A 25594-nucleotide genomic window follows, 5' to 3' on the forward strand; every position below is an offset into this window, starting at 1 on the left:
TTTTTATAGACATCAATAATTAATAATGTTTGTCCCCCCCAAAAATGCAAAACTGTACACTGGTCAAAGTAAATGTAAATAAACACAAAACTGCTTCCTGCAGTAAACAAAATATAAGTACACAGTAAACTGTTTCCTGCAGCAAGACAATTCAATGAGTCAATTGTTATCACACAACTATGTACAATTTTTACAATACTATATACATCCATGAGCACCAATTTGTGCCAGGCCTCAATGGCTCTTATCCACACTCCCCGCCCCCCACCCCCATCCCCCACCCCGCCTTCCCTTCAACTCCCCACCCCCCTCAAGCCTGCTGCACCTCCTCAATGAGGCCTCATGCATTCAGCAAGGCTGCTAGAGGACTGCTGTGTTGGGGGGCCAGACAATGCAAATGGCGTCTGAGGATGCACTGGACCAGCTCTTAGCCTGGAAGGCCCGACTGCGGACTGCTGCTCCTCATCATCGGTGGGAGCAGTCACTGGTGGCTGGGGTGTCAACCGTGTATGGTGCGTTGTTGGCAAGTCATTGGTGGGAGCCGGAACCTTTCATTTCCTGGGAGCCACTGACTCTCCGACAGGCCTGGACCTTAGCAACCAGAGCACGATGTGTCTCCACAACTTGCTGGATTGCTTTGCGCCGTCCCTTCCCCGTTGGACAGTGGGGAACTCAGAGAGTATGGTAGAAGACATCGACTGCATCACTTGAGAAAGCTGAAGCAGAGGTTATGCCTGTGATGCGCCCGAGTCTGCGACGTGATCAATGGCACATGCCACATACTCTGGAACTCCACTTTTGCTGCTCGAGGCCTCCGACTCCTCAAACCCCAAGAAATCCGCATCATCCCCAGATGTAGTGAGGCTAGACGAGGCAACTGGTGGGCTCTGAGGCTCAGGCAGAACACTCTCTTCCTCTCCCTCATCGTTTTCCCATGGCCAGATGTAGAGGGCTCCCTTGAAGGATGCTGTGTTTGTGGCTGGTCATCTGCAAGCAGAAAATAACAGACGTGTGGTTAGCAGCAGGGGAGGGGACAGGATGATAGGCGGAAGGTGGCATTGCACATTTCCATTTGAAGGCCTGCCACCATTTCATTATATGTCTAAGTGCAGTCTCTCCAGTCGCTCTATCCATTTACATACCCTCACTACCTGAAGAGGGCTCAGCATCGCCCCCGACAACTGTCCGAGCTGGTGCACCAATGAGGGCCGACACCCGTTCCTCGACATCAGTCAGTGGCAATAATTGGGTCAGCCCTCCACCTGTGCATAGCTGCTCCCTCCTGTTGTGGGAGTGCTCTGACTGCAAAGAGAAAAATAGGAAGGATTCGGAAAGAGTTACTCTCCTGTTGTAGCACATATGCCTACCACAGTACAATAGGTGATACTGTGTGAATGTTCGCGTGGCTTCCATTCAAGCTGTTTGGATGTTGCATGAGCTTTGTGAGGAATTGTTCGGAGGTTAAAGGGATGTAACATGGAGGGCTGTAGGTGATCTTTTGGAAAGGCATAACAGCAGTGGGAATGTATTGTGAAGAAGGATGTAAATTAGTGAGTTCATGTACATCAATCATTAGAAGGCAATGGGTGTTGTAGTAAGCATTCATCTTTCTTATGCATTGTGAAACCCACCCCACAGACTGTTAAGAGGGACCATATGCATGAAAAACTTCACAAAGTGTGCGAGATTCATGTTAGAAGTAATGGAGATATACATAAATGCAAAAGGTACTCACCCTGAAGACTCTGGTAAGGTAATTGAACTTTTTATGATACTATGTGGCAATTCTGGCCATAGTGTCTGCAGCAGACACCTTCTAAGCAATGTCCCTCCACAGACTCTTAAAAACAGGTGGGAGTCGTCTGGCTCCCCCAGCAAGATGGAGTGAGGACCACCATCTCTCAACTGTGTTCACTAAGGCCTCACTCGCCTCATTGTTGAAGCGCCTGGCACACTGCCTTCCCTCCTGTTCCTCCATCTCTGCAGAGTGGCTGAAGTGGGGTGGTTTCTATGTGCATGCACGCAGGAAGCTGCCACCCTGCATTAGCGTTTCCGACTGGGGAAAAAACATCACTGCGCATGCGCAAAATGGCCGCCTCCTTTAATGCTGCAAGTTTCGGCTCGGGCGCACTAAGCCTGACTTAACGCCAACGCTCCTCCAACTTACATTTTCACCAAAACTTGCAGTCGAAGGCACAAACTATTTTCAGGCGCTAACTTTCACGCTCCGCTGCAATTAACGCCCCAAAATCCAAAAATCCCAAAATCCAGCCCGTAGTCTATAGTTCCCTGAATTAGTTTGTTTTTTCCCTTTATGAAAATAGTAATTACATTTGCTGTCTGCCAGTCCTTCAGCACAATTGCTTTTTGTACTGACTTTTTTATGTGTGGATACTAATGCTTTTGCTATCTCTTCCCTAGTTTATTTAAGTATCTTTGGATGTAATCCATCTGGATCCAAAGTTCTGATCTTCTTAAGTTTGGTTAGTTTGTCTAGTATCACTTTCTTTCTATCTTAACTGTCGTAATAGTTTTCTTGACTTCTTCTGCTATTGTAATTTCCTCTTTTAGCCCCTTCAGTAAAAACTGAGGCAAAGTATTTGTCCATATCCCTGCTATTTCAGTATTGTTTCCTGTGAGTTTATCTCGCTCATTCCTTAATGGCCCCATCCCTATCTTAATTCTCCTTTTGCTACTTATGAACACTACCATGCTTAGACTGAAACAGCCTTTGCCAAGCTACAACAAGCTACATGGATTTTAGCAAGGCTTTTGACAAGGTCCCACATGGCAGGCTGATCAAAAAAGTAAAAGCCCATGGGATCGAAGGGAGAGTGGTAAATTGGATCCAAAATTGGCTCAGTGGCAGGAAGCAATGGGTAATGGTTGAGGGGAGTTTGTGCAAGTGGAAGGCTGTTTCCAATGGGGTTCCACAGGGCTCAGTACTCGGTCCCTTACTTTTTGTAGTATATATTAATGATTTAGACTTAAATGTAGGGAGCATTGTAAAGAAATTTGCAGACGATACAAAGATTGGCCGTGAGGTTGACAGTGAGGTGGAAAGCTTTAGACTGCAGGAAAAATATCGATGAACTGGTCAGTTGGGCAGTAAAGTGGCAAATGGAATTCAATCCGGAAAAGTGTGAGGTAATGTATTAAGGGAGGGGCAACAAGGTAAGGGAATACACAATAAGTGGAAGGATACTGAGAGGTGTGGAGGAACAGAGGGATCCTTAATGGCAGCATAGGTATTTAAAAAGGCGTACAGAATGCTTTCCTTTATTAGCCATGGCATAGAATACAAGAGCAGGGAAGTTAAGGTAGAACTGTATATAACACTAGTTGGGCCACAGCTTGAGTACTGCATGCAGTTCTGGTCACCACATTACAGGAAGGATGATTGCACTAGAAAGGGTGCAGAGGAGATTTACGAGGATGTTGCCAGGACTGGAAAACTTTAGCTATGAGGAAAGATTGGATAGGCTGGGGTTGTTTTCCTTGGAACAGAGGAGGCTGATGGAAAATATAATTGAGGTTTATAAAATTATGAGGGGCCTAGATAGATTGGATAGGAAGGACCTATTTCCCTTAGCAGAGGGGTCAATAACCAGGGGGCATAGATTGAAAGTATTTGATAGAAGGATTAGAGGGGAGATGAGGAAGAATTTCTTAACCCAGAGAGTGGTGTAGTCTGGAACTCACTGGCTGAAAGGGTGGTAGAGGCAGAAACCCTCATCACATTTAAAAGGTACACTTAAAGAGCCATCACCTACAGGGTTATGGACCTCGTGCTGGAAGGTGGGATTAGGCTGGATAACTTTTTTTTCGACTGGCACGAACACGATGGGCCAAATGAACTCCTTCTGTGTTGTAATTTTGTATGCAGATGGAAATACTTCATTTTTATCACAGACATTACTCCAACCAGGCAGTGCACCGAACCAATCACAAAGAGTAACAATGGTATTCCTCTGCAACACCATGCATGAATATAAGCTAAGTTTTTCAGTTAGTTCATTGTTTTTCATTAATAACAAAGCTTGGAACATAAGAGCATAAGAAATAGGAGCAGGATTAGACCATTTGGCCCCTTGAGCCTGCTCCGCCACTCAATAAGATCATGGCTGATCTGATCATGGACTCAGCTCCACTTCCCTGCCCGCTCCCCATAACCCTTGACTCCCCTGTTGTTCAAAAATAAGTCTATCTCTACCTTAATATATTCAAAGACCCATCCCCAACAGTTCTCTGGGGTAGCAAATTCCAAAGATTCACAACCCTCTGAGAGAAGAAATTACTACTTATCTGCGTTTTAAATGTGCGACCCCTTATTCTGAAACTATGACCCCTAGTTCTAGATTCCCCCACGAGGGGATATATCCTCTCTGCATCTACCCTGTCAAGCCTCCTCATAATTTTATACTTTTCAATAAGATCACCTCTCATTCTTCTAAATTCCAATGAGTATAGGCCCAACCTACTCAACCTTTCCTCACAAGTCAACCCCCTCATCTCAGGAATCAACCTTGTGAACCTTCTCTGAACTGCCTCCAATGCAAGTATATCCCTCCTTAAATACGGAGACTAAAACTATATGCAGTACTCCAGGTGTGGTCTCACCAATGCCCTGTACCGTTGTAGCAAGACTTCCCTATTTTTATACTCCATCCCCTTAGTTATATGAATAGAATACCACATGAATCCCAGTGTGACACAATATTTAAAGAACTTGTGTAGCCAACCGGACATAACATGCTCATGGTTTTGTCATTCGTGTTGTGCAGTCAGCTCCACTTACTGTTTAAATGTTGTACAATGCTGGGACTCAAGCTTTCACTTGCTTTCAACATACAATAACAGACTGTGCTTCCAGCTGAAACCCAACATAATAATGCAATTTTCTTCATAACAACTGCAGCTCAGTATCCACAATAAAGAGGTTTAATTGGGTTCCGCAAACTGCTTCTATTTCTAATTTTGTGGCAATTCTTGTGAAGTAGTGAACCCTTTGAAGAAACCACTGTGTAACTGGCCTAATCTTGAAAGCAGTATGATTTTTCCCAACTGAATTCCTGCCATTTGAAAGCAACTGTCTACTAGCTAAAAAGTATTTTATTTGTTCAGAATGATGTAACTCAAAAGTTCTTCACAATGCAAGAACATGTGACAGAGGAGGAGGCAGCAGAATGAAAATGCATGTTTCTACTTTACTCAAGGCCAAAGATTAGATTTTTAATCATTCACCAAGGTCGACAAGATATTCAGGCGTGTTGAAATGAAAACCAGAAAATGATTTTCTAAGAAGGAAGAAAGGGATAGACCAAGTAATTACAGGCCAGTCAGTCTAACCTCAGTTGTGGGAAAATTATTGGAAAAAACCCTGAAGGACAGGATAAATCTACATTTAGAAAGACACGGATTAATAAGGGACAGTCAGCATGGATTTGTCAAGGGTAGGTCGTGTCTGACTAACTTGATTGAATTTTTCGAGAAGGTAACCAGGAAGGTCGATGAGGGCAGTGCGTATGATGTAATGTATATGGATTTTTAGCAAAGCTTTCGATAAGGTCCCACATGGCAGACTTTTCAGGAAAGTAAAAGCACATGGGATCCAGGGCAAAGTGGCAAGTTGGATCCAAAGTTGGATCAGAGGCAGGGTAATGGTTTATCGATGTTTTTGGGACTGGAAGGATATTTCCAGTGGGGTTCTGCAGGGCTCAGTATGAGGTTCCTTGCTTTTTGTGGTACACATCAATGATCTAGACTTGAATATAGGGGGTATGATTAAGAAGTTTGCAGATGATACAAAAATCGGCTGTGTGGTTGATAATGAAGAAGAAAGCTGTAGACTGCAGCAAGATATCAATCAACTGGTCCGGTGGGCAGAACATGGCAAATGGAATTTAATCCAGACAAGTGTGAGGCAATGCATTTCGGGAGGGTTAACAAGGAAAGGGAATATACATTAAATGATAGGACATTGAGAAGTGTTGAGGAACAAAGGGACCTGGGAGTCCATGTCCACAGATCCCTGAAGGTAGCAGGCCAGGTAGTTAAGGTGATTAAGAAGGCATATGGAATGCTTGCCTTTATTAGCCAAGGCATAGAATATAAGAGCAGGTGGGTTATGCTTGAACTGTATAAAACACTGGTTAGGCCACAGCTGGAGTGCTGAGTGCAGTTCTGGTCACCTCATTACATGAAGGATGTGATTGCACTGGAGAGGGTACAGAGGAGATTTACGAGGATGTTGCCAGGAGTGGAGAATCTTAGCTATGAGGACAGATTGGATAGGCTGGGTTTGTTTTCCTTGGAACAGAGGAGGCTGAGGGGAGACCTCATTGAGGTGTATAACATTATGAGGCCTAGATATAGTGGATAGAGAGGGCCTATTTCCCTTAGCAGAGGGGTCAACAACCAGGGGGCATAAATTTAAAGTAATTGGTAGAAGGTTTAGAGTGGATTTGAGGGGAAATTTCTTCACGCAGAGGGTTGTGGGGGTCTGGAACTCACTGCCTGAAAGGGTGGTGGAGGCAGAAATCCTCACCACATTTAAAAAGTATATGAATGTGCATTTGAAGTGCCGTGACCTGCAGGGTTACGGACCTAGAGCCAGAAAGTGGGATTAGGCTGGAGCGTCTCTTGTTGGCTGGCGCAGACATGATGGGCTGAAATGGTCTCCTTCCATGGTGTAAACTTCTATGATTCTATGATTCTATTGTGTTTGGGTAGCACAAAGTCCAAAAAGCAATGTTTGATTGATGAAGAAAGAAGGATGACAAGAAAGTAACAGAACGAATTCTGCAGGATCCCACCCAAAATGTCAACTTGCCTTTTCTCTGATGGAACAGAACCCCTAGTACACAGACACACTCAAAGAATACAGAAAATGTACAGTCCCAGCAGTATTCTCTCTCTTCTATTATCAATTTTGTGTAACTATCAAAGTGTTTTGAAGTAAATTTCTGGAACATAAGAAATAGAAGCAGGAGTAGGTCATTTGGCCCAGCCAGACTTGTATTTGCAGAGTCCTAATCATGAAGCATATGATTGGAGTTCTGGGGGCCGAAAATGCCCTCTGCCCAAAATGGGGCGCACACACCCCGTTTCAATGGCTTTTACCGCAGCTGTAGTTGAGGTCGCCTCTTGAGCGAAATTTGCTCTTTGTTGTTTTTTTTATTCCATTCCGGAAGTTACTCTTAATGGGGGTGGTGACTATATGAGAGGGGCAGATACACAGCGGTGACAACACCTGAGGGGCGGAAGCTGGGGACAGTGCAGAGAGACCGCTGCGATGACATCATCACGGCGCTGCATCACCACGGCTCTCCCCTTCACTTAAAGAGCAGAGCCTTCGTGATTTTAAAACTTCAGTCCACTGGGCCACCAGGGAGGGTTTCTGCTGGACCAGTGGCCTGCCTCCCAAGAGGGTGTGCCAGGTTGCCTATTGGCGGCCCGGCCGAACCCGGAAGCATAATTGTTGGGCCAACATGGAAGTCAGCCGACAAAAAAAAATGGCGGCAGCGGCAGTGCATCTCCCCTTTAAGGGAAGCCGCACCACTATTGCAGAAGGCCTCAGCCTCACTGGACCACCAGGAAAAAACAGGTTTTGCGGTGGTAATAGGCCTTAAGGAGAGGGGCAATTTTGGGTCCCGGTGTCGTTGACCTAACATGCAGCAACCTAAAACAGAGCATTCTCAACCATGCAGAAGCAAATCTGTGGCCATGCATCTTTAATAATTCAGTTATTGCCACAGCAGCTTCTAGTTACTGAGAAATTGATTCAACACTGCAACCTAGATGCTTTTAAGACCAGCTGAACTTCATAGTTGTTGTTATTGTACATCAACACAAATGGTTTAGAGTAATTTTGAGTCACTCTATTTGTACTTAAATAGGAGCTGTAACACCCTGTGATGTTGGGTCTGTAGTAGAGTGAGGTCTGGCCATGCCTACATCCAACTGAGCTGATCTTGTACAATAATGTGAAGTCCTTGTGCATGAAACACAGAAGGATAGTATGCAGGTACAGCAAGTGATCAGGAAGGCCAATGGAATAGAAACATAGAAACATAGAAAAATAGATGCAGGAGTAGGCCATTCGGCCCTTCAAGCCTGCACCGCCATTCAATAAGATCATGGCTGATCATTCCTTCAGTACTCCTTTCCTGTTTTCTCTCCATACCCCTTGATCCCCTTCACCGTAAGAGCCATATCTAACTCCGTCTTGAATATATCCAATGAACTGGCATCAACAACTCTCTGCGGCAGGGAATTCCACAGGTTAACAACTCTCTGAGTGAAGAAGTTTCTCCTCATCTCAGTCCTAAATGGCATACCCCTTATCCTAAGACTATGTCCCCTGGTTCTGGACTTCCCCAACATCGGGAACATTCTTCCCGCATCTAAACTGTCCAGTCCCATCAGAATCTTATATGTTTCTATGAGATCCCCTCTCATCCTTCTAAACTCCAGTGAATAAAGGCCCAGTTGATCTAGTCTCTCCTCATATGACAGTCCAGCCATCCCTGGAATCAGTCTGGTGAACCTTCGCTGCACTCCCTCAATAGCAAGAGCGTCCTTCCTCAGACTAGGAGACCAAAACTGAACACAGTATTCCAGGTGAGGCCTCACTAAGGCCCTGTACAACTGCAGTAAGACCTCCCTGCTTCTATATTCAAATCCCCTAGCTATGAAGGCCAACATGCTATTTGCCTTCTTCACCGCCTGCTGTACCTGCGTGCCCACTTTCAGTGACCGATGAACCATGACACCCAGGTCTTGTTGCACCTCCCCTTTTCCTAATCTGCCGCCATTCAGATAATATTCTGCCTTCGTGTTTTTGCCCCCAAAGTGGATAACCTCACATTTATCCACATTATACTGCATCTGCCATGAATTTGTCCACTCACCTAAACTGTTCAAGTCACCCTGCAGCCTCTTAGCATCCTCCTCACAGCTCACACCGTCACCCAGTTTAGTGTCATCTGCAAACTTGGAGATATTACACTCTATTCCTTCATCCAAATCGTTAATGTATATTCTAAAGAGCTGGGGTCCAAGCACTGAGCCCTGTGGCACTCCACTAGTCACTGCTGGCCATTCTAAAAAGGACCCGTTTATCCTGACTCTCTGCTTCCTGTCTGCCAATCAATTCCCTATCCACATCAGTATATTACCCCCAATACCATGTGCTTTGACTTTGCACAACAATCTCTTGTGCGGTAAATTGTCAAAAGTCTTCTGAAAGTCCAAATACACCACATCCACTGGTTCTCCCTTGTCCACTCTGCTAGTTACATCCTCAAAAAATTCCAGAAGATTCGTCAAGCATGATTTCCCTTTCATAAATCCATGCTGACTTGATCCGATCCTGTCACCGCTTTCCAAATGCGCTGCTATTTCGGCCTTCATGATCGATTCCAACACCTTCCCCACCACCGATGTCAAGCTAACCGGTCTATAATTACCCGTTTTCTCTCTCACTCCTTTTTTTAAAAGTGGTGTTACATTAGCTACCCTCCAGTCCATGGGAACTGATCCAGAGTTGATAGACTGTTGGAAAATGATCACCAATGCATCCACTATTTCTAGGGCCACTTCCTTAAGCACTCTGTGATGCAGACTATAAGGCCCCGGGGATTTATCAGCCTTCAATCCCATCAATTTCCCTAACACAATTTCCCACCTAATAAGGATATCCTTCAGTTCCTCCTTCTCACTAGACCCACTGTCCCTTAGTACCTTCGGAAGGTTATTTGTATCTTCCTTCGTGAAGATAGAACCGAAGTATTGGTTCAATTGGTCTGGCCTTTATTGCAAAGGGGATGGAGTATAAAAGCAGGGAAGTCTTGCTACAGCTATACAGGCTATTGGTGAGGCCACACCTGGAATACTGCGTACAGTTTTGGTTTCCATATTTACGAAAGGATATACTTGTTTTGGAGGCAGTTCAGAGAAGGTTCACTAGGTTGATTCCAGAGATGAGGGGGTTGACTTATGAGGAAAGCATGAGTAGGTTGGGCCTCTACTCATTGGAATTCAAAAGTATGAGAGGTGATCTTATCGAAACGTATAAGATTATGAGGGGTCTTGACAAGGTGGATGCAAAGAGGATGTTCCCACTGATGGGGGAGACTAGAACTAGAGGGCATAATCTTAGAATAAGGGGCCGCCCATTTAAAACTGAGATGAAGAGAAATTTATTCTCTCAGAGGGTTGTAAATCTGTGGAATTCTCTGCCTCAGAGAGCTGTGGAAGCTGGGACATTGAATAAATTTAAGGCAGAAATAGACAGTTTCTTAAACGATAAGGGGATAAGGGGTTATGGGGAGCGGGCAGGCAAGTGGAGCTGAGTCCATGATCAGATCAGCCATGATCTTATTGAATGGCGGAGCAGGCTCGAGGGTCCGTGTGGCCGGCTCCTGTTGCTATTTCTTACGTTCTTATACCAACTAACAGCACACAAGGTTAGGCACTTGGATGTTATCGCCAATGCGAATGTAAAGTTTGTGTTAATGTGTTGTCAAACATTGAAATTTTAATTTTCAACACTTTACCTTCTTGGACAGATTTGTGTGCACCTTTGGAAGTGGCTTAGTGAGTTGCAGTGAATAGTGAGGCATAACGGTAACCCCCTCCCCAATGTTGATGAGTATGAAAGGAATGGCTTGGGCACTGTAGGGATGCTTTATTATGTTGGTGTGGGGTGGTCCCAACCTGGCACATCATGTGGTAGCCAGGGTGTACAGCAACAAGTGAAGTAAATCAGGCCATGTTGCGACCATCCCTGCCGTCCTGGGTAGCAATGTGGTTGGGTGCTGATGCCCTGTGTCCTGTGCAGCATCAGGTGATGGCGAAGAAGGTTGGTGTTGTTGCTGGTGCTGCTGGTGTGCCTGGTGCTGCTGGTGTTGTGGTTGATTGTGGTAGGATTCTGAGGAGCAAGGTGAGATTTTTTTCAAGCGCACGGATCCCGATGGAATAGATGGTAGCTGAAGTTGAGATGACAGAAGCGATCTGTCAATGATGAGATAGGTTGCTCCAATGAGGCGGCACTGGATAGAGAGTTCACTGCAAACACTTCAAACCTCCATAAAGCTGAAAAGTGTATTCCAGATCTTGAAGGTTCCAGCTTCTTTGATTGGAAATTGAACAGCTGTGAAATGGTCACTTATATACCACTTCTGCAGCTGTCAACTAGTCAAACCAATGCAGAGTTGTTGAGAACCCGACACACTTACCTGACTTGATATCTAAGGGATGTGAACCTCGTAAAAAACTTGGAAAAATCCTTTGGACCTGGTAAAATGCTGCTTAAATAGCTTTAGGCAGCTTCTTAACTATCACAGTTGCCTGAAACGTTGCACAGTGCCGGGTCTGCAATCTATAGCCAGAGCCGGCACTTTGGAAATTCACAAGGAGGCGGGTTCAGAGCGGACTTCTACCCCACTGTCAATCACGGCCATTTTGATAGCCGGCCCATCTCCAAACTCGCACTCAGAGCTGATGAGTTTCTGGCCCTGGTATGCAGCTGTCCCTGCAGCTCTGCTCAAATTTGCTGTCCAATATTTAGGTGCAAGGCCCAACCAGTGGAGGGGCCTATACTGGGGAGCAATGGCTCTGTACCGGAAATAGCATTGCTCCTAGGCCAAGGTAGGCATTGTGCACTTTGGGTGCACTCTTTTTTTGTATCTATTTCATTTTATTTTTAGCAATAAAGTATTTTGAATGCTTCATTCATCAGTAATAATGTTAGTAGTAATAACATTATTACTGAAAACTATTGTTAGAACTATTTTTAACAATAAGTTGGCAAAATATGACCAGCATAATATCACTTAACACTGTTGTGCAACATCAGACTTGTGCAGGCCTTTATCTGGAAAGCTATGAAGTTCTGTTTTTTTCACGCAGATCTACTTACTACTTCGGAATAGTGTGCAACAATATCATTAGCATTATTGCCATCATTTAAATTGCAATGACCATAAAAGCTACTGAGTATGGAATACATTGATTTAAATTATAAGTAGTACTGAAGAAGAGTCTGTCTTGAGGTAAAACAATGAGTGCACAGCCTCAGCACCTCTCACGGTCTCTGTTCGCTGCTGTTGTGAAATCAAAAGAACCATAGACAGCACTAAAAAATACACTTTAAATACAAAAGAAATTCATGCCTGTAATTTAATGCTGACAATGAACTACTACCGGGCCAAATTGCTTCGAGGGTTCCCCTCTGCCCTAGCCCTGAACTCGCATCTTTCTCTAGTTTCTCTCCTATCTCTCTATCTTTACATGCCCTTTCTGAGCTCAGCTTGTTCATTAGACACACCTCTTACTCTCTCGACCCTATTCCCAGGAGGGCAGGAAAAAGAGTGGGAGAGCTATAGTGGTAGGGGATTCTATTGTAAGGGGAATAGATAGGCGTTTCTGCGGCCGCAATCGAAACTCCAGGATGGTATGTTGCCTCCCTGGTGCAAGGGTCAAGGATGTCTCGGAGTGGCTGCAGGACATTTTGGAGGGGGAGGGTGAACAGCCAGTTGTCGTGGTGCATATAGGTACCAACAATATAGGTTAAAAAACGGGATGAGGTCCTACAAACTGAATTTAGGGAGCTAGGAGTTAAATTAAAAAGCAGGACCTCAAAGGTAGTAATCTCAGGATTGCTACCAGTGCCACATGCTAGTCAGAGTAGGAATCGCAGGATAGCTCAGATGAATACATGGCTTGAGGATTGTTGCAGAAAGGAGGGATTCAAATTCCTGGGACATTGGAACCGGTTCTGGGGGAGGTGGGACCAGTACAAACCGGACTGTCTGCACCTGTGCAGGACCGGAACCAATGTCCTCGGGGGAGTATTTGCTAGTGCTGTTGGGGAGGGGTTGAAGTAATATGGCAGGGGGAAGGGAACATGTACAGGGAGACAGAGGGAAGTAGAATGGGGGCAGAAGCAAAAGATAGAAAAAAGAAAATTAAAGTGGAAGGCAGAGAAACCCAAGGCAAAAATCAAAAAGGGTCACATTACAGCAAAATTCTCAAGGGGCAAAGTGTGTTAAAAAGACAAGCCTGAAGGCTCTGTGCCTCAATGCGAGGAGTATTCATAATAAGGTGGAAGAATTAACTGCGCAGGCAGCAATTAACGAATATGATATAATTGGCATCACGGAGACATGGCTCCAGGGTGACCAAGACTGGGAACTGAACATCCAGGGGTATTCAACATTCAGGAAGGATAAACAGAAAGGAAAAGGAGGTGGGGTAGCATTGCTGGTTAAAGAGGAAATTAACACAACAGTAAGGAAAGACATTAGCTTGGATGATGTGGAATCTGTATGGGTGGAGCTGCGAAATACCAAAGGGCAGAAAACGCTAGTGGGAGTTGTGTGCAGACCACCAAACAGTAGCAGTGAGGTTGGGGACAGCATCAAACAAGAAATTAGGGATGCATGAAATAAAGGTACAGCAGTTATCATCTCCCCCAGAACCGGTTCCAATGTCCCAGGAATTTGAATCCCTCATTTATTCATCTTAGCTATCCTGCGATTCCTACTCTGACTAGCACGTGGCACTGGTAACAATCCTGAGATTACTACCTTTGAGGTCCTACTTTTTAATTTAACTCCTAGCTCCCTGAATTCAGTTTGTAGCACCTCATCCCATTTTTTACCTATATCGTTGGTACCTATATGCACCACAACAACTGGTGTTCACCCTCCCCCTCCAAAATGTCCTGCAGCCACTCCGAGACATCCTTGACCCTTTAATCTACATATAGATTGGATAAACCAAACTGGTAGCAATACAGTGGAGGAGGATTTCCTGGAGTGCATTAGGGTTGATTTTTTAGACCAATATTTCGAGGAACCAACTAGAGAGCTGGCCATCCTAGACTGGGTGATGTGTAATGAGAAAGGACTAATTAGCAATCTTGTTGTGCGAGGCCCCTTGGGAAAGAGCGACAATAATATAGTAGAATTCTTTATTAAGATGGAGAGTGACACAGTTAATTCAGAGACTAGGGTCCTGAACTTAAGGAAAGATAACTTCGATGGTATGAGACGTGAATTGGCTAGAATAGACTGGCGAATGATACTTGAAGGATTGACGGTGGATAGGCAATGGCAAACATTTGAAGATCACATGGATGAACTTCAACACTTGTATATCCCTGTCTGGGGTAAAAATAAAACGGGGAAGGTGGCTCAACCATGGCTAACAAAGGAAATTAAGGATAGTGTTAAATCCAAGGAAGAGGCATATAAATTGGCCAGAAAAAGCAGCAAACCTGAGGACTGGAAGAAATTTAGAATTCAGCAGAGGAGGACAAAGGGTTTAATTAGGAGGGAGAAAATAGAGTATGAGAGGAAGCTTGCTGGGAACATAAAAATTGACTGTGAAAGCTTCTATAGATATGTGAAGCGAAAAAGATTAGTGAAGACAAACATAGGTCCCTTGCAGTCAGATTCAGGTGAATTTATAATGGGGAACAAAGAAATGGCAGACCATTTGAACATATACTTTGGTTCTGTCTTCATGAAGGTAGACACAATTAACCTTCCGGAAATACTAGGGGACCAAGGATCTGGAGAGAAGGAGGAACTGAAGGAAATCTTTATTAGGCTGGAAGTTGTGTTAGGGAAATTGATGGGATTGAAGGCCAATAAATCCCCGGGGCCTGATAGTCGGCATCCCAGAGTATTTAAGGGAGTGGCCCTAGAAATAGTGGATGCATTGGTGATCATTTACCAACAGTCTATTGACTCTGGATCAGTTCCTATGGACTGGAGGGTAACTAAATTTTAAAAAACCACTTTAACACCACTTTTTAAAAAAGGAGGGAGAGAGAAAATGGGTAATTATAGACCAGTTAGCCTGACATCAGTCATGGGAAAATGTTGGAATCAATTATTAAAGATGAAATAGCAGCGCATTTGGAAAGCAGTGACAGGATTGGTCCAAGTCAGCATGGATTTATGAAAGGGAAATCTTGATTGATAAATCTTCTAGAATTTTTTGAGGATGTAACTAGTAGAGTGGACAAGGGAGAACTAGTGGATGTGGTGTATTTGAACTTTCAAAAGGCTTTTGACAAAGTCCCACACAAGAGATTGGTGTGCAAAATTAAAGCACATGGCATTGTGCGTAATGTACTAATGTTGTTAGAGAACTGGTTGGCAGACAGGAAGCAGAGAGTCGGGATAAACGGGTCCATTTCGGAATGGCAAGCAGTAACTAGTGGGGTGCCGCAGGGCTCAGTGCTGGGACCCCAGTTATTTACAATATACATCAATGATTTAGATGAAGGAATTGTAATATTTACAAGTTTGCAGATGACACTAAGCTGGGTGGCGGTGTGAGCTGTGAGGAGGATGTTAAGAGGCTGCAGGGTGACTTGGACAGGCTAGGTGAGTGGGCAAATGCATGGTAGATGCAGTATAATGTGGATAAATGTGAGGTTATCCACTTTGGTGGCAAAAACACGAAGGCAGAATATTATTTGAATGGCGGCAGATTAGGAAAAGGGGAGGTGCAACGAGACCTAGGTGTCATGGTCATTGAAAGTTGGCATGCAGGTACAGCAGGCGGTGAAAAAGGCACATGGTATGTTGGCCTTCATAGCTAGGGGATTTGAGTATAGGAGCAGGAAGGTCTTACTGCAGTTGTACAGGGCCTTGGTGAGGCCTCACCTGGAATATTGTGTTCAGTTTTGGTCTCCTAATCTGAGGAAGAACATTCTTGCTATTGAGGGAGTGCAGCGAACATTCACCAGACTGATTCCCGGGATGGCAGGACTGACATATGAGGAGAGATTGGATCGACTGGGCTTATATTCACTGGAGTTTAGATGGATGAGAGGGGATCTCATAGAAACATATAAAATTCTGACGGGACTGGACAGGTTAGATGCAGGAAGAATGTTCCCAGTGTTGGGGAAGGCCAGAACCAGGGGTCACAGTCTAAGGATAAGCGGTAAGCCATTTAGGATTGAGATGAGGAGAAACTTCTTCACGCAGAGAGTTGTTAACCTGTGGAATTCTCTACCGCAGAGAGTTGTTGATGCCAGCTCATTGGGTATATTCAAGAGGGAGTTAGATACGGCCGTTATGGCTAAAGGGATCAAGGGGTATGGAGAGAAAGCAGCAAAGGGGTACTGAGGTGAATGATCAGCCATGATCGTTTTGAATGGTGGTGCAGGTTCGAAGGGCCGAATGGCCTACTCCTGCAGCTATTTTCTATGTTTCTATGTTTCCCAAAAAACTGCTGATCACCTATCTTCCCTTCCTGGCACCCATGTTATCTGATATTATTAATGGCTCTCTCTCCTCAGCTCCTGTCCCCCTCCCCTTCAAATCTGCTGTCATCACCCCTCTCCCTGGATAACCAACCCTTAACCCCCTCCATCCTTGCAAACTACTGCTTCTATCTCCAACATCCTTTTACTCTCCAAAGTCCTTGAACATGCTTTCGCCTCCCAAATCCGTGCTCATCATTCCTGAAACTCCATATTTGAATCCCTCGAATCAGGTTTCCTCCCCTACCACAGTACCAAGAACGGCTCTTAGCAAAGTCACAAATTACATCCTATGTGATTGTGACAATGGTAAACTATCCCTCTTTGTCCTTCTCGACCTGTCTTCTGCCTTTGACATGGTTGACTGCACCTTCCTCCTCCAATGCCTCTCCTCCATCGTCCAGCTGGTGCAACTGCACGCACCTGTTCCATTCTAATCTATCCAGTCGTAAAATTACTAGCAATGACTTCTCTACCTGCTTCCGCACCATTGCCTCTGGTGTCTTCCAAGGATCTATCCTTACCCCCCCTACATGCTGCCCCTCAGTGACATCATCCGAAAACGCAATGTCAGGTTTCACATGTACGCTGACACCCAGCTCTACCTCATCACCACCACTTCTCTCGACCACTCCACAGTCTCTAAATTTTCAGACTGCTTGTTCAACATCCAGTACCGGACGACCAGAAATTTCCTCCAACTAAATATTGCCATTGTCTTCAGTCCCTGCCACAACCTTTGTTCCCTAGCCACGGACTACAACCCTCTCCCTGGCAACTGTCTGAGGTTGAACCAGACTGTTCACAACCTTGGTGTCATATTTGACCCCGAGATGAGCTTCCTACCACATATCTGTGCCATCACCTATTTCCACCTCTGGAACATCACCTGACTCTACCCTGCTTCAGCTCATCTACTGCTGAAACCCTCATCCAGGCTTTTGTTACCTCTCGACTTAATATTCCAATGCTCTGTTGGCTGTCCTCCCATCTTTCATCATCCATAAACGCAAACTCATCCAAAACTCTGCTGCCTGTATCCTAACTTGCACCTAAATCTTGTTCACCTATCACCTGATTAGCCTGGAGACAACTTTCTTGGCACATGTATTTTCTCCCTGTGGGGGAACTGTTTGCTATCTGCTCAATGATTCCTCCCACTTCCCCACCTCTCCAGCATTGCAGCTGAGGTTGGGATTCGGTAACCTACATTGACTCCCAGTTAAGCAAGGCCTCGATTTTAAAATTCTCATCTTGTTTTCAAATCCCATCATTGCCTCACCCCTCCCTATCTCTGTAACTTCCTCCAGCCCAACCCCCTGAGATATCTGAGCTTCTCCAATTCTGGCCTCTTGAGCATCCCCGATTGTTAATCACTCCCCCATTGGCAGCCGAGCTTTCAGCTGCTAAAGTCCTGAGCTCTGGAATGCACTTCCTACACCTCTCTGCCTCTCTTTAAGATGCTCCTTAAAACCTACCTCTTTGAACAAGCTTTTGGTCATCTGCCCTATCTCCCTACATGTCTTGGTGTCAAATTTTATTGAACACTCCTGTGAAGTTTCTTGAGACATTTTACTGCGTTAAATGCGCTATATAAATGCAACTTGTTTGTTGTAGGTCTTTTTGTGTTTTTTTGCTGAATCCTGACCTTAGCTGCAATGCTGGAGAGGTGGGGGAATGGGAGGAGTTATTGAATCGACAGCAGACATTTCCCCCGCAGGGAGAAAATAACAATTGCCAAGAAAGTTGGCAGGCTGCTCATGCGCACCTCCCAGCAACCAATTAAGAACAGGATTGAGAGCGACAGTCGCACTGGCAGGTGACTGGTAATCCCAAGGGGACCAGGGGAGGGAAATGAGGAGGAGAGGGAGTACACTGTCACTGAAAATACATATATGTATTACTTAGGAGTCCAGAGTTTATTATAGCTCTTGACTTTGCCCCAGAAGTTGACAATCTTTATGCACTATTTCCAGCAGTTAACAAGTTTATATCAAGTTTCTGTGTTGCAGAATGTGATCCACAAAACACTGTCATAAAACAATCAAACCCATATCTACTAATATATTAAAAATCTTCCACTTATGTACACTTTGTGTCAACTTTTTCATTATAAATTCCTATGTCCACATTTATAATGAAACTACTTATGCAAACCTGTCTTACTGTAATTACATTGTTCTGCCAGTGGTGTCACTGTAGTGCCTCAGATTTTGCCAGCTTGTACTGCAGATAAACTCCTATTATGCAAACAACTCTACTTCTGTGCTTCAAAAATAAGGACAGAATGTATGACTTTAAAATGGGGACTGAATTACATCTGCATGTTTTGCTCCAATTATCCACCACTATCCGAACCCCAATTCACCTGAAGGCTATAATTGTTTGAAACCCTGTGTGCAATGCCATGGAAGATTGACTAAAAAAATGGAATGTGACCTATTGAATTAACATATACCAGTGGTCCTGGCCTGATAAATATAAATCTTTTAGTGCATTATCACTAACAATTCTTTCACATATGCAGCTATTTTCTCAAGAGATTAGGTTAATCAAAGAATAATGTCATGTTATAATTTCATACAACTCATCAAAATTACAAGGAAGCACAATCTCAAAATAGAAGTACTCCTCTACTCCTTTTCAGTCAGCACATAAGGCCAATTGAAGTTTAACAAGACTCACAAGTGCTCAACTACTATTAATGCAAGAGTACTAATCACATTTTTAAACAAAATGCAAACAAGAACAGTTCTGTAATAGCATATGGTTGAATAAACACTTTAAAAATATTTTTAAATGGATATTGAGCTTGGTAGCTTGCCAGTGCCAAGCATTAAAACGTTTTACGACATTACAGCAAAATTAAGTTTATTCAGTTGTTATAAAATGAACATTTTTAAATAGCAGGTAGCATGCTCTTGAGAAGAATATACTACAGTATAGCCAACTGCAATGTATTTATATTTCTTGTGTATCAATCGGTGCTTCTGTTAGTAGCATATCTGTATAAGTTTGATAGGAAACATTGCAGAGTATAATTTTAGATGACACCTTAAAAATCTTACATTCGATGTAACTACCATGTTACAAACTGCGAGTAAAAGCAGGGCAACACAGGACTGCAAGGCAATACTTTAACTTAGCGTCAATTTTCTGTATTAATATGTAAACTAATCAGCTTGTTTATGTAATGTAGGTGTAATCTAAAGACAATCATGTACTTGAAATGTGCTTAAAGAAGCTTGTGTGAATTCTAAATACAATATCTCTTGTATTAAGGATTTTATTTAGCTTACTAAAATTGAGTTACAACAGTCATTGCCAGTGGAGCCAGACCTCACACGTGCGTAGAATAGCTGACAAGCAGAAGTAATGCACATTAAAGAAATCAATGGCCACCTTACATAGGAATTTATAAACTATATTCGGTCTTTGTTGAGTTAGCATTTGCATGGAGTTGAATAAATAGTAGAAAGTAATAGTACTGCATCTCAGTTGATATTCACTGCTCAATGACCTATATTTAAATGTAATTTACAAGATCATGCAATGTTCAGAAGCAGCACAATCTAGAGATTGAAACACAGTCATAAATTCTCCATGTTTTATAAAACATTTTTCATATGGACTTGAAAAAGAAATCTTTATTTTTGCCTGCTGTTAGTACAGATGCTGGGAAACTTATCCTGGATCCTGAGGAGGAGAAAAAATTATTGAATTCAGGATGGCTAACAGCACGAGCCTCTAAATCCCTTTCTTGTCCTAGCTGGACACAACACTCTTTTTTTGGATTTATCAATAAAAATAAGTTTTATCCAAAGACCAACAGTATAGCGAAGGCAGGCTCTTTTTATTGGGACAGGGCAGAGTTTGAATTTGGTAAAAAAATGAGAAGGACAACCCTCCTGCTGGTGAATGTTAACACCAGTGATTTCCTCTTGTTTATGTACTCTACAAATCTGTTTAACCATTTGTACATGTGCAAGACAAAACACATGCAACTGTTACACATGTTCATAACAAAACCTAATAAAATTGGGCTCAGTGCAATAAATAACTCATTGAACAGGGCCTGCAGACCCACGGGCCTTCAATCCTGGTATAAATGCAGGATCTGCCTCCTCCCCCAATGGTCTCTGGCACTGACCCAGGCAAAGTTTGAGGGGATCATGGGGAAGTCACCTCATTAACAAAACATGGACAGGTGCCCGCACCACTAGTGCGCTATCTCAGGTGCCTGCCACACTGGAGAGGCTGAAAAATGCAGTTTTTCATGCCCGTGCATGGGTGGTGGGGTGGTGGATGGGGCAGGGGTGAGAGGGGGGGCTGGGGATGCCTGGATCCTTCAGTGGGCCACACATCTGCTGTTTCGGAGGATGGTATGCCTGCTTTCACTTGAAATATGGGCCCACTGACATACCATCAGGCCAGGGACGAAGAGCCTGGGCACCTCTTACATGATCACACTTCTTGCTACGGTGCTGACATTGTTCAACGTGGGTGGAGGGCCTGCCCCTAGAAGGCCCTGTGTAAAATTGTGGGGAAGGCTGAGAACCAGTGTTGATGGAACCCAGCCTAACTCACAGCTGTTCTGCCAAGTTCCCAAACTAAACTTACGGCAAGAATGTAGTGGAAGGGCCGCGGATTGATAGCCCTAGTGACACAATCTTCAGTGTGTTTTAGCCAGCTCAAACAAACACATGTGCACAACTGTACTTTTGGCTACTGGCCTAACTTCTTACTGCAAAATGGAATAGGATTTAACAGTACTGCATACAACCTCTTTTTACTCTTCTATAAAGTACAAGTTGCACCAATATTTTGCATGCACATTTTCATCAAACCTCTATAACATACAATCTTTATGTCTCCTTATTTCTCTGATGTCTTCATGCCTTCCTCATATTTAAAAGACATAAAAACATACATGAAGGTGTGACTAATCAGGCTCAATGATTCTTTGAGAATATTTCCCATGTTACTGTGGTCTCTATATTACCAGGTGGCACATGACTGGAAGCAACATTTAAATTGTGGAGTTTAATTAATTGGATTAATTTTTATCTTGCCTCTTTGGTTCAATGTGTCTCTGATTCTCTCCCCATGCCCATCATGATGTATAGCTCTGATGCCACATGGGCTTCTAATGCTTTTTAATGCCTTCAATGCACCCTCATACCTTAATCTTATCTCTCTTCTGGCCAATTTTTCTGCCTGTTGCTCAGTATGCCTCAATGTAATAACACTACTCCTTCCTGTTGTGACAAGAGAGGATTTAAGAAACACTATTAGGACGCCAATCTACCACAGTGAAGCTTATACTCTGAAATTGTTCTGTTATTATTTATAACAATAGACTCATTTCACAGCACACGAAGATTGATAGGCCCAGCTGCCAATATGAATGTTCTCACTTACTATGAGAACAAGTTTAGGACTGTGATGCACTATTTCAACATGTCCTACCAGATGATCAGTAGGGGAACTCCAGTTCATACCCTGTGGGATTTGGGGATCTGGAGGCAGATTAGCACGGGGATAGGTAAGAACTTAGAAGAACATTAGATAGAAGAGAACAGCATGCTAATTGGATATATTAAGCATTCCACACATGGCTGATAGGGACACCTATTAATGCTGTGTTCTGCTTAATCCTTGATGTAATAGCAAAACGTTCTTCATTCTAACTATCTACATTAATACTCTTCAAATGCTGGTGCCAAAAATATGTTGCTCACTCTTTATATTGGACTCTTCCACTGGATGAGCAGATCATGCAAGAAGCATGACTGAGGTCCAGCCCATAGCAGCATAAATGGAATCGTTCACTGGGGACAAGAACAGCAGCATAAATAAAGACAGCCATTGGTTTTCAGAATTTGAAAGCTATGCTAACAGTTCATCTTAGTTCAGGGTTTTACTATAATTTTATTGTCAGTTTTTACTCGAGGCTACGTCTTTCATAAAGCATTCTTCAGCAAGAGAGATTTCCCTATGGCCAACACCAGTGCTGTTCTGTGATCAGCTAAATAAGGCACACTGGTAGTATTGAGTAAGCCAGATCAGATGTAAATGCTCTCTCCCCATGAGATACTCCATTTAGTGATCTGCATTTTTTTACAAAATGAGGAAAATCATTCTACATCTGGCAGCTATATTTCAATGATTGGTTGCTGTTGCCTGTAGCTACTTGTTTACGAAGCCATTACTTTAATCACTATGAAGGGGAAGGGAATATCTTTAAAACGTAAAGTTGGGGACAGTACCAACCACCTAGGTTTGTACAGTCAGTAATAATTTTAGCAGTGGTGTGTGCAGAGGCTTAAAGCAGGATGGAACCTTCTTGGATGTCCACTTGTATAATCCTCTGAAAAAAAAATACATTAAGTTACATATTTCTGTCTTCTCTTTTCTGAGAGATCCTAGATTTGTAGGAATGGGGAGAACATGACCTCTCGATAAATGCTGTTTAATGCCAAGAATTCCACTGTAAACTAACATTGTAACTTGTAACCTTAGCTTTGCACAGTATAATTATCAATACTAGATGGCATTTCTCTGCTAAAGCTTACAGTTGGACCACCATAATGAGTACAATTAGTATTGTTATTTTCAGTGGGTTATGATGATCTATATTGCATTACCATTTTAACAATAATTTAAAAATAAACACTTCCTAACTTGACTACACATGAACATCTAACTCCTTTTTTTTGTCATCATATAACCAAATGAAATTACTTCTGAGGTTATCAATTATACAGTTTAATGTCTTGTTCAGCTTCAGGTACTGGAATGCCTCCAGCTTGGTATGCTGAAGGCTGAATGTAAGACACAGCTGAGCTGAATTCTCTCTTGTGATCTTTTTCTGTCTTTCCGATCTTTTTCTGTCTTTCCTTTCTTTCTCTGGGTCTCATACTGACTGTTCCAAACCTCAAAAAGGACAATGTCAATGGTTCTCGAACTCTACAGATAACCACTTCTGCCATAGAGATCTATTCCAGCAACAAGCTCTCTACTGTGGGAGTACTTATCCTGAGAATATAGTGATGCTGAAGGTATTCAAGTCTACTTTTGGAGAACAGAGTGGCTGGGCCATGCATTGTACCATTACACTAGTGTTATGTATATTTATCTGCTTCCTTTGACCACTTCCCTTTTTAAATAACTTTTGTTTTACTTCTATTCTTAATTTGTGGATTTAAGGTAATAGTTCACTAAAACACAAAAGGATAGTATGCAGGTACAGCAAGTGATCAGGAAGGCCAATGGAATCTTGGCTTTTATTGCAAAGGGGATGGAGTATACAAGCAGGGAAGTCTTGCTACAGCTATATAAGGTATTGGTGAGGTCACACCTGGAATACTGCGTACAGTTTTGGTTTCCATATTTATGAAAGGATATACTTGGTTTGAAGGCAGTTCAGAGAAGGTTCACTAGGTAGATTTTGGAGATGAGGGGGTTGACTTATGAGGAAAGGTTGAGTAGGTTGGGCCTCTACTCATTGGAATTCAAAAGTATGAGAGGTGATCTTATCGAAACGTATAACATTATGAGGGGGCTTGACAAGGTGGATGCAGAGAGGATGTTTCCACTGATAGGGGAGACTAGAACTAGAGGACATGATCTTAGAATAAGGGGCCGCGCATATAAAACTGAGATGAGGAGAAATTTCTTCCCTCAGAGGGTTGTAAATCTGTGCAATTCGTTGCCTCAGAGAGCTGTGGAAGCTGGGACATTGAATAAATTTAAGACAGAAATAGACAGTTTCTTAAACGATAAGGGGATAAGGGGTTATGGGGAGTGGGCAGGGAAGTGGAGCTGAGTCCATGGTCAGATCAGCCATGATCTTATTGAATGGCGGAGCAGGTTCGAGGGGCCGTATGGCTGTATGGCCTAATCCTGTTCTTATGTTCTTATGTTCTTGTTAATATCATAAATCTGGCAAATTGTACATGATAACTAGTAAACTCCACTGTAACAGTCTGCTTTTAACAGTCTTGTCAATATATATGTACAAAAGGTTTCATTTTTTTTTAATTATGGGATAAGTTGAACATTGCTTTTGTTTAACATTTTAATAAACTGTATTTTTCTAATTTGTGTTTTAAAGGCATTACTTATGCAATATTCATACTTGAAACAAAGTACTCTTTCTTGTTCATTATTGATTGAACACCTGAGTTCTGCTGCAGCTGTGCCCATGAAGAGAAGGGCTTAAACTGACCAAACAGAAATATCCAGAAATGTTCTTTTTATTATATTATATATTAGCAAAGTCAGTTGAAGTGCGTGAGTAAAAAGTCAAGTGAATTGTACAGAAGAAACAATCTATGTAGCAGGTTAGGTGCATTCACTGTGCATCTGAAGGAGAGCACTCACTCCTTTTGGCCTAAAATATTTTTTCAGGTTCCCTGGATTCTGACATCAGAACCCGGATAACACTGTTTAGTATTGTTAGGGCTTTACAATAAAAGCTAAAATATCAACCATATGATGGCAAAAAGAGTTCTTTCTTGTGGTTAAAATGTTCACTTCTAGCTACTTTCTGATGAAGTTGGTGGAGCTGTGGAGGAGGACCTTCTCCTTCTGGTTGATGATCGTGACCGCTCAGCACTGTAGGTAATTTGTTTGTCATGGTGTTGTATCTGAGCTTCAAGAAATTCCCTCTGCTGCTGGCTGATTGTCTGACTAATCAGTCCAGGTAGAGCTTGGATACTCCCTATTAATGTCTCTAACTTATTTTCCAATGTTACAATCCTTTTCTCAAGATCTTCGCTCCTTTCATTCAGGTCTGAGATCATGTCGTACATAACGTTTTGTGTCTAAAATGAGGGGTAAGAACAAAGTTGGTAGTTTTAGTGTTTGCTGAATATTTTCCAGACACAAGTTGCTTTTGTCCCAAGTTAATAGCAATCATTAAAGTCAGGTCTATTCTAAATGATCGACCAGTTTGTAAATACAATGAATGACACATGAAAAATCAACATTTTCAATTTAACAGCAAATCATAATACAAATGATTTTCCAAAGTTGTCAACATAACCAGTCATACAATAATCAATGTATGATCATTCTGACAGAAACAATTGTTTTATGTTTCTCCGTGTTTCAGTATTTAAAGTCAGATATCCATATTGTAAGTTCAGCAGTGAACAAATCCTCACAGATTCCAATCCCAATTCTTGGTATTATCTTTCCATTAATCAATCACACGTGTGGATATTATTTTTCTCAAAGCCAATATACCAGTCTTGAAGAAAAAATGTGTTCTTAACCATATGTATTTGATAGGTCTTG

General features: G+C 42.9%; 1 protein-coding gene across 2 annotated transcripts in view; it reads right to left on the minus strand.

Annotated features, from left to right (window-relative positions):
• Positions 1 to 24533: 24533 nt before the first annotated feature.
• LOC139265992 (small conductance calcium-activated potassium channel protein 2) overlaps positions 24534 to 25594 on the minus strand; it is a 271997-nt gene continuing 270936 nt past the window's right edge. For both annotated transcript variants that reach the window (XM_070883704.1, XM_070883715.1), the window contains one exon: positions 24534 to 25119. In XM_070883704.1, coding sequence (XP_070739805.1) covers positions 24832 to 25119 — 288 coding nt within the window. In that variant the 3' untranslated portion in view covers positions 24534 to 24831. The remainder of the gene's footprint in view (positions 25120 to 25594) is intronic.

This window comes from Pristiophorus japonicus, chromosome 1 (assembly GCF_044704955.1).
Source record: "Pristiophorus japonicus isolate sPriJap1 chromosome 1, sPriJap1.hap1, whole genome shotgun sequence".
Lineage (NCBI taxonomy): Eukaryota > Metazoa > Chordata > Chondrichthyes > Pristiophoridae > Pristiophorus > Pristiophorus japonicus.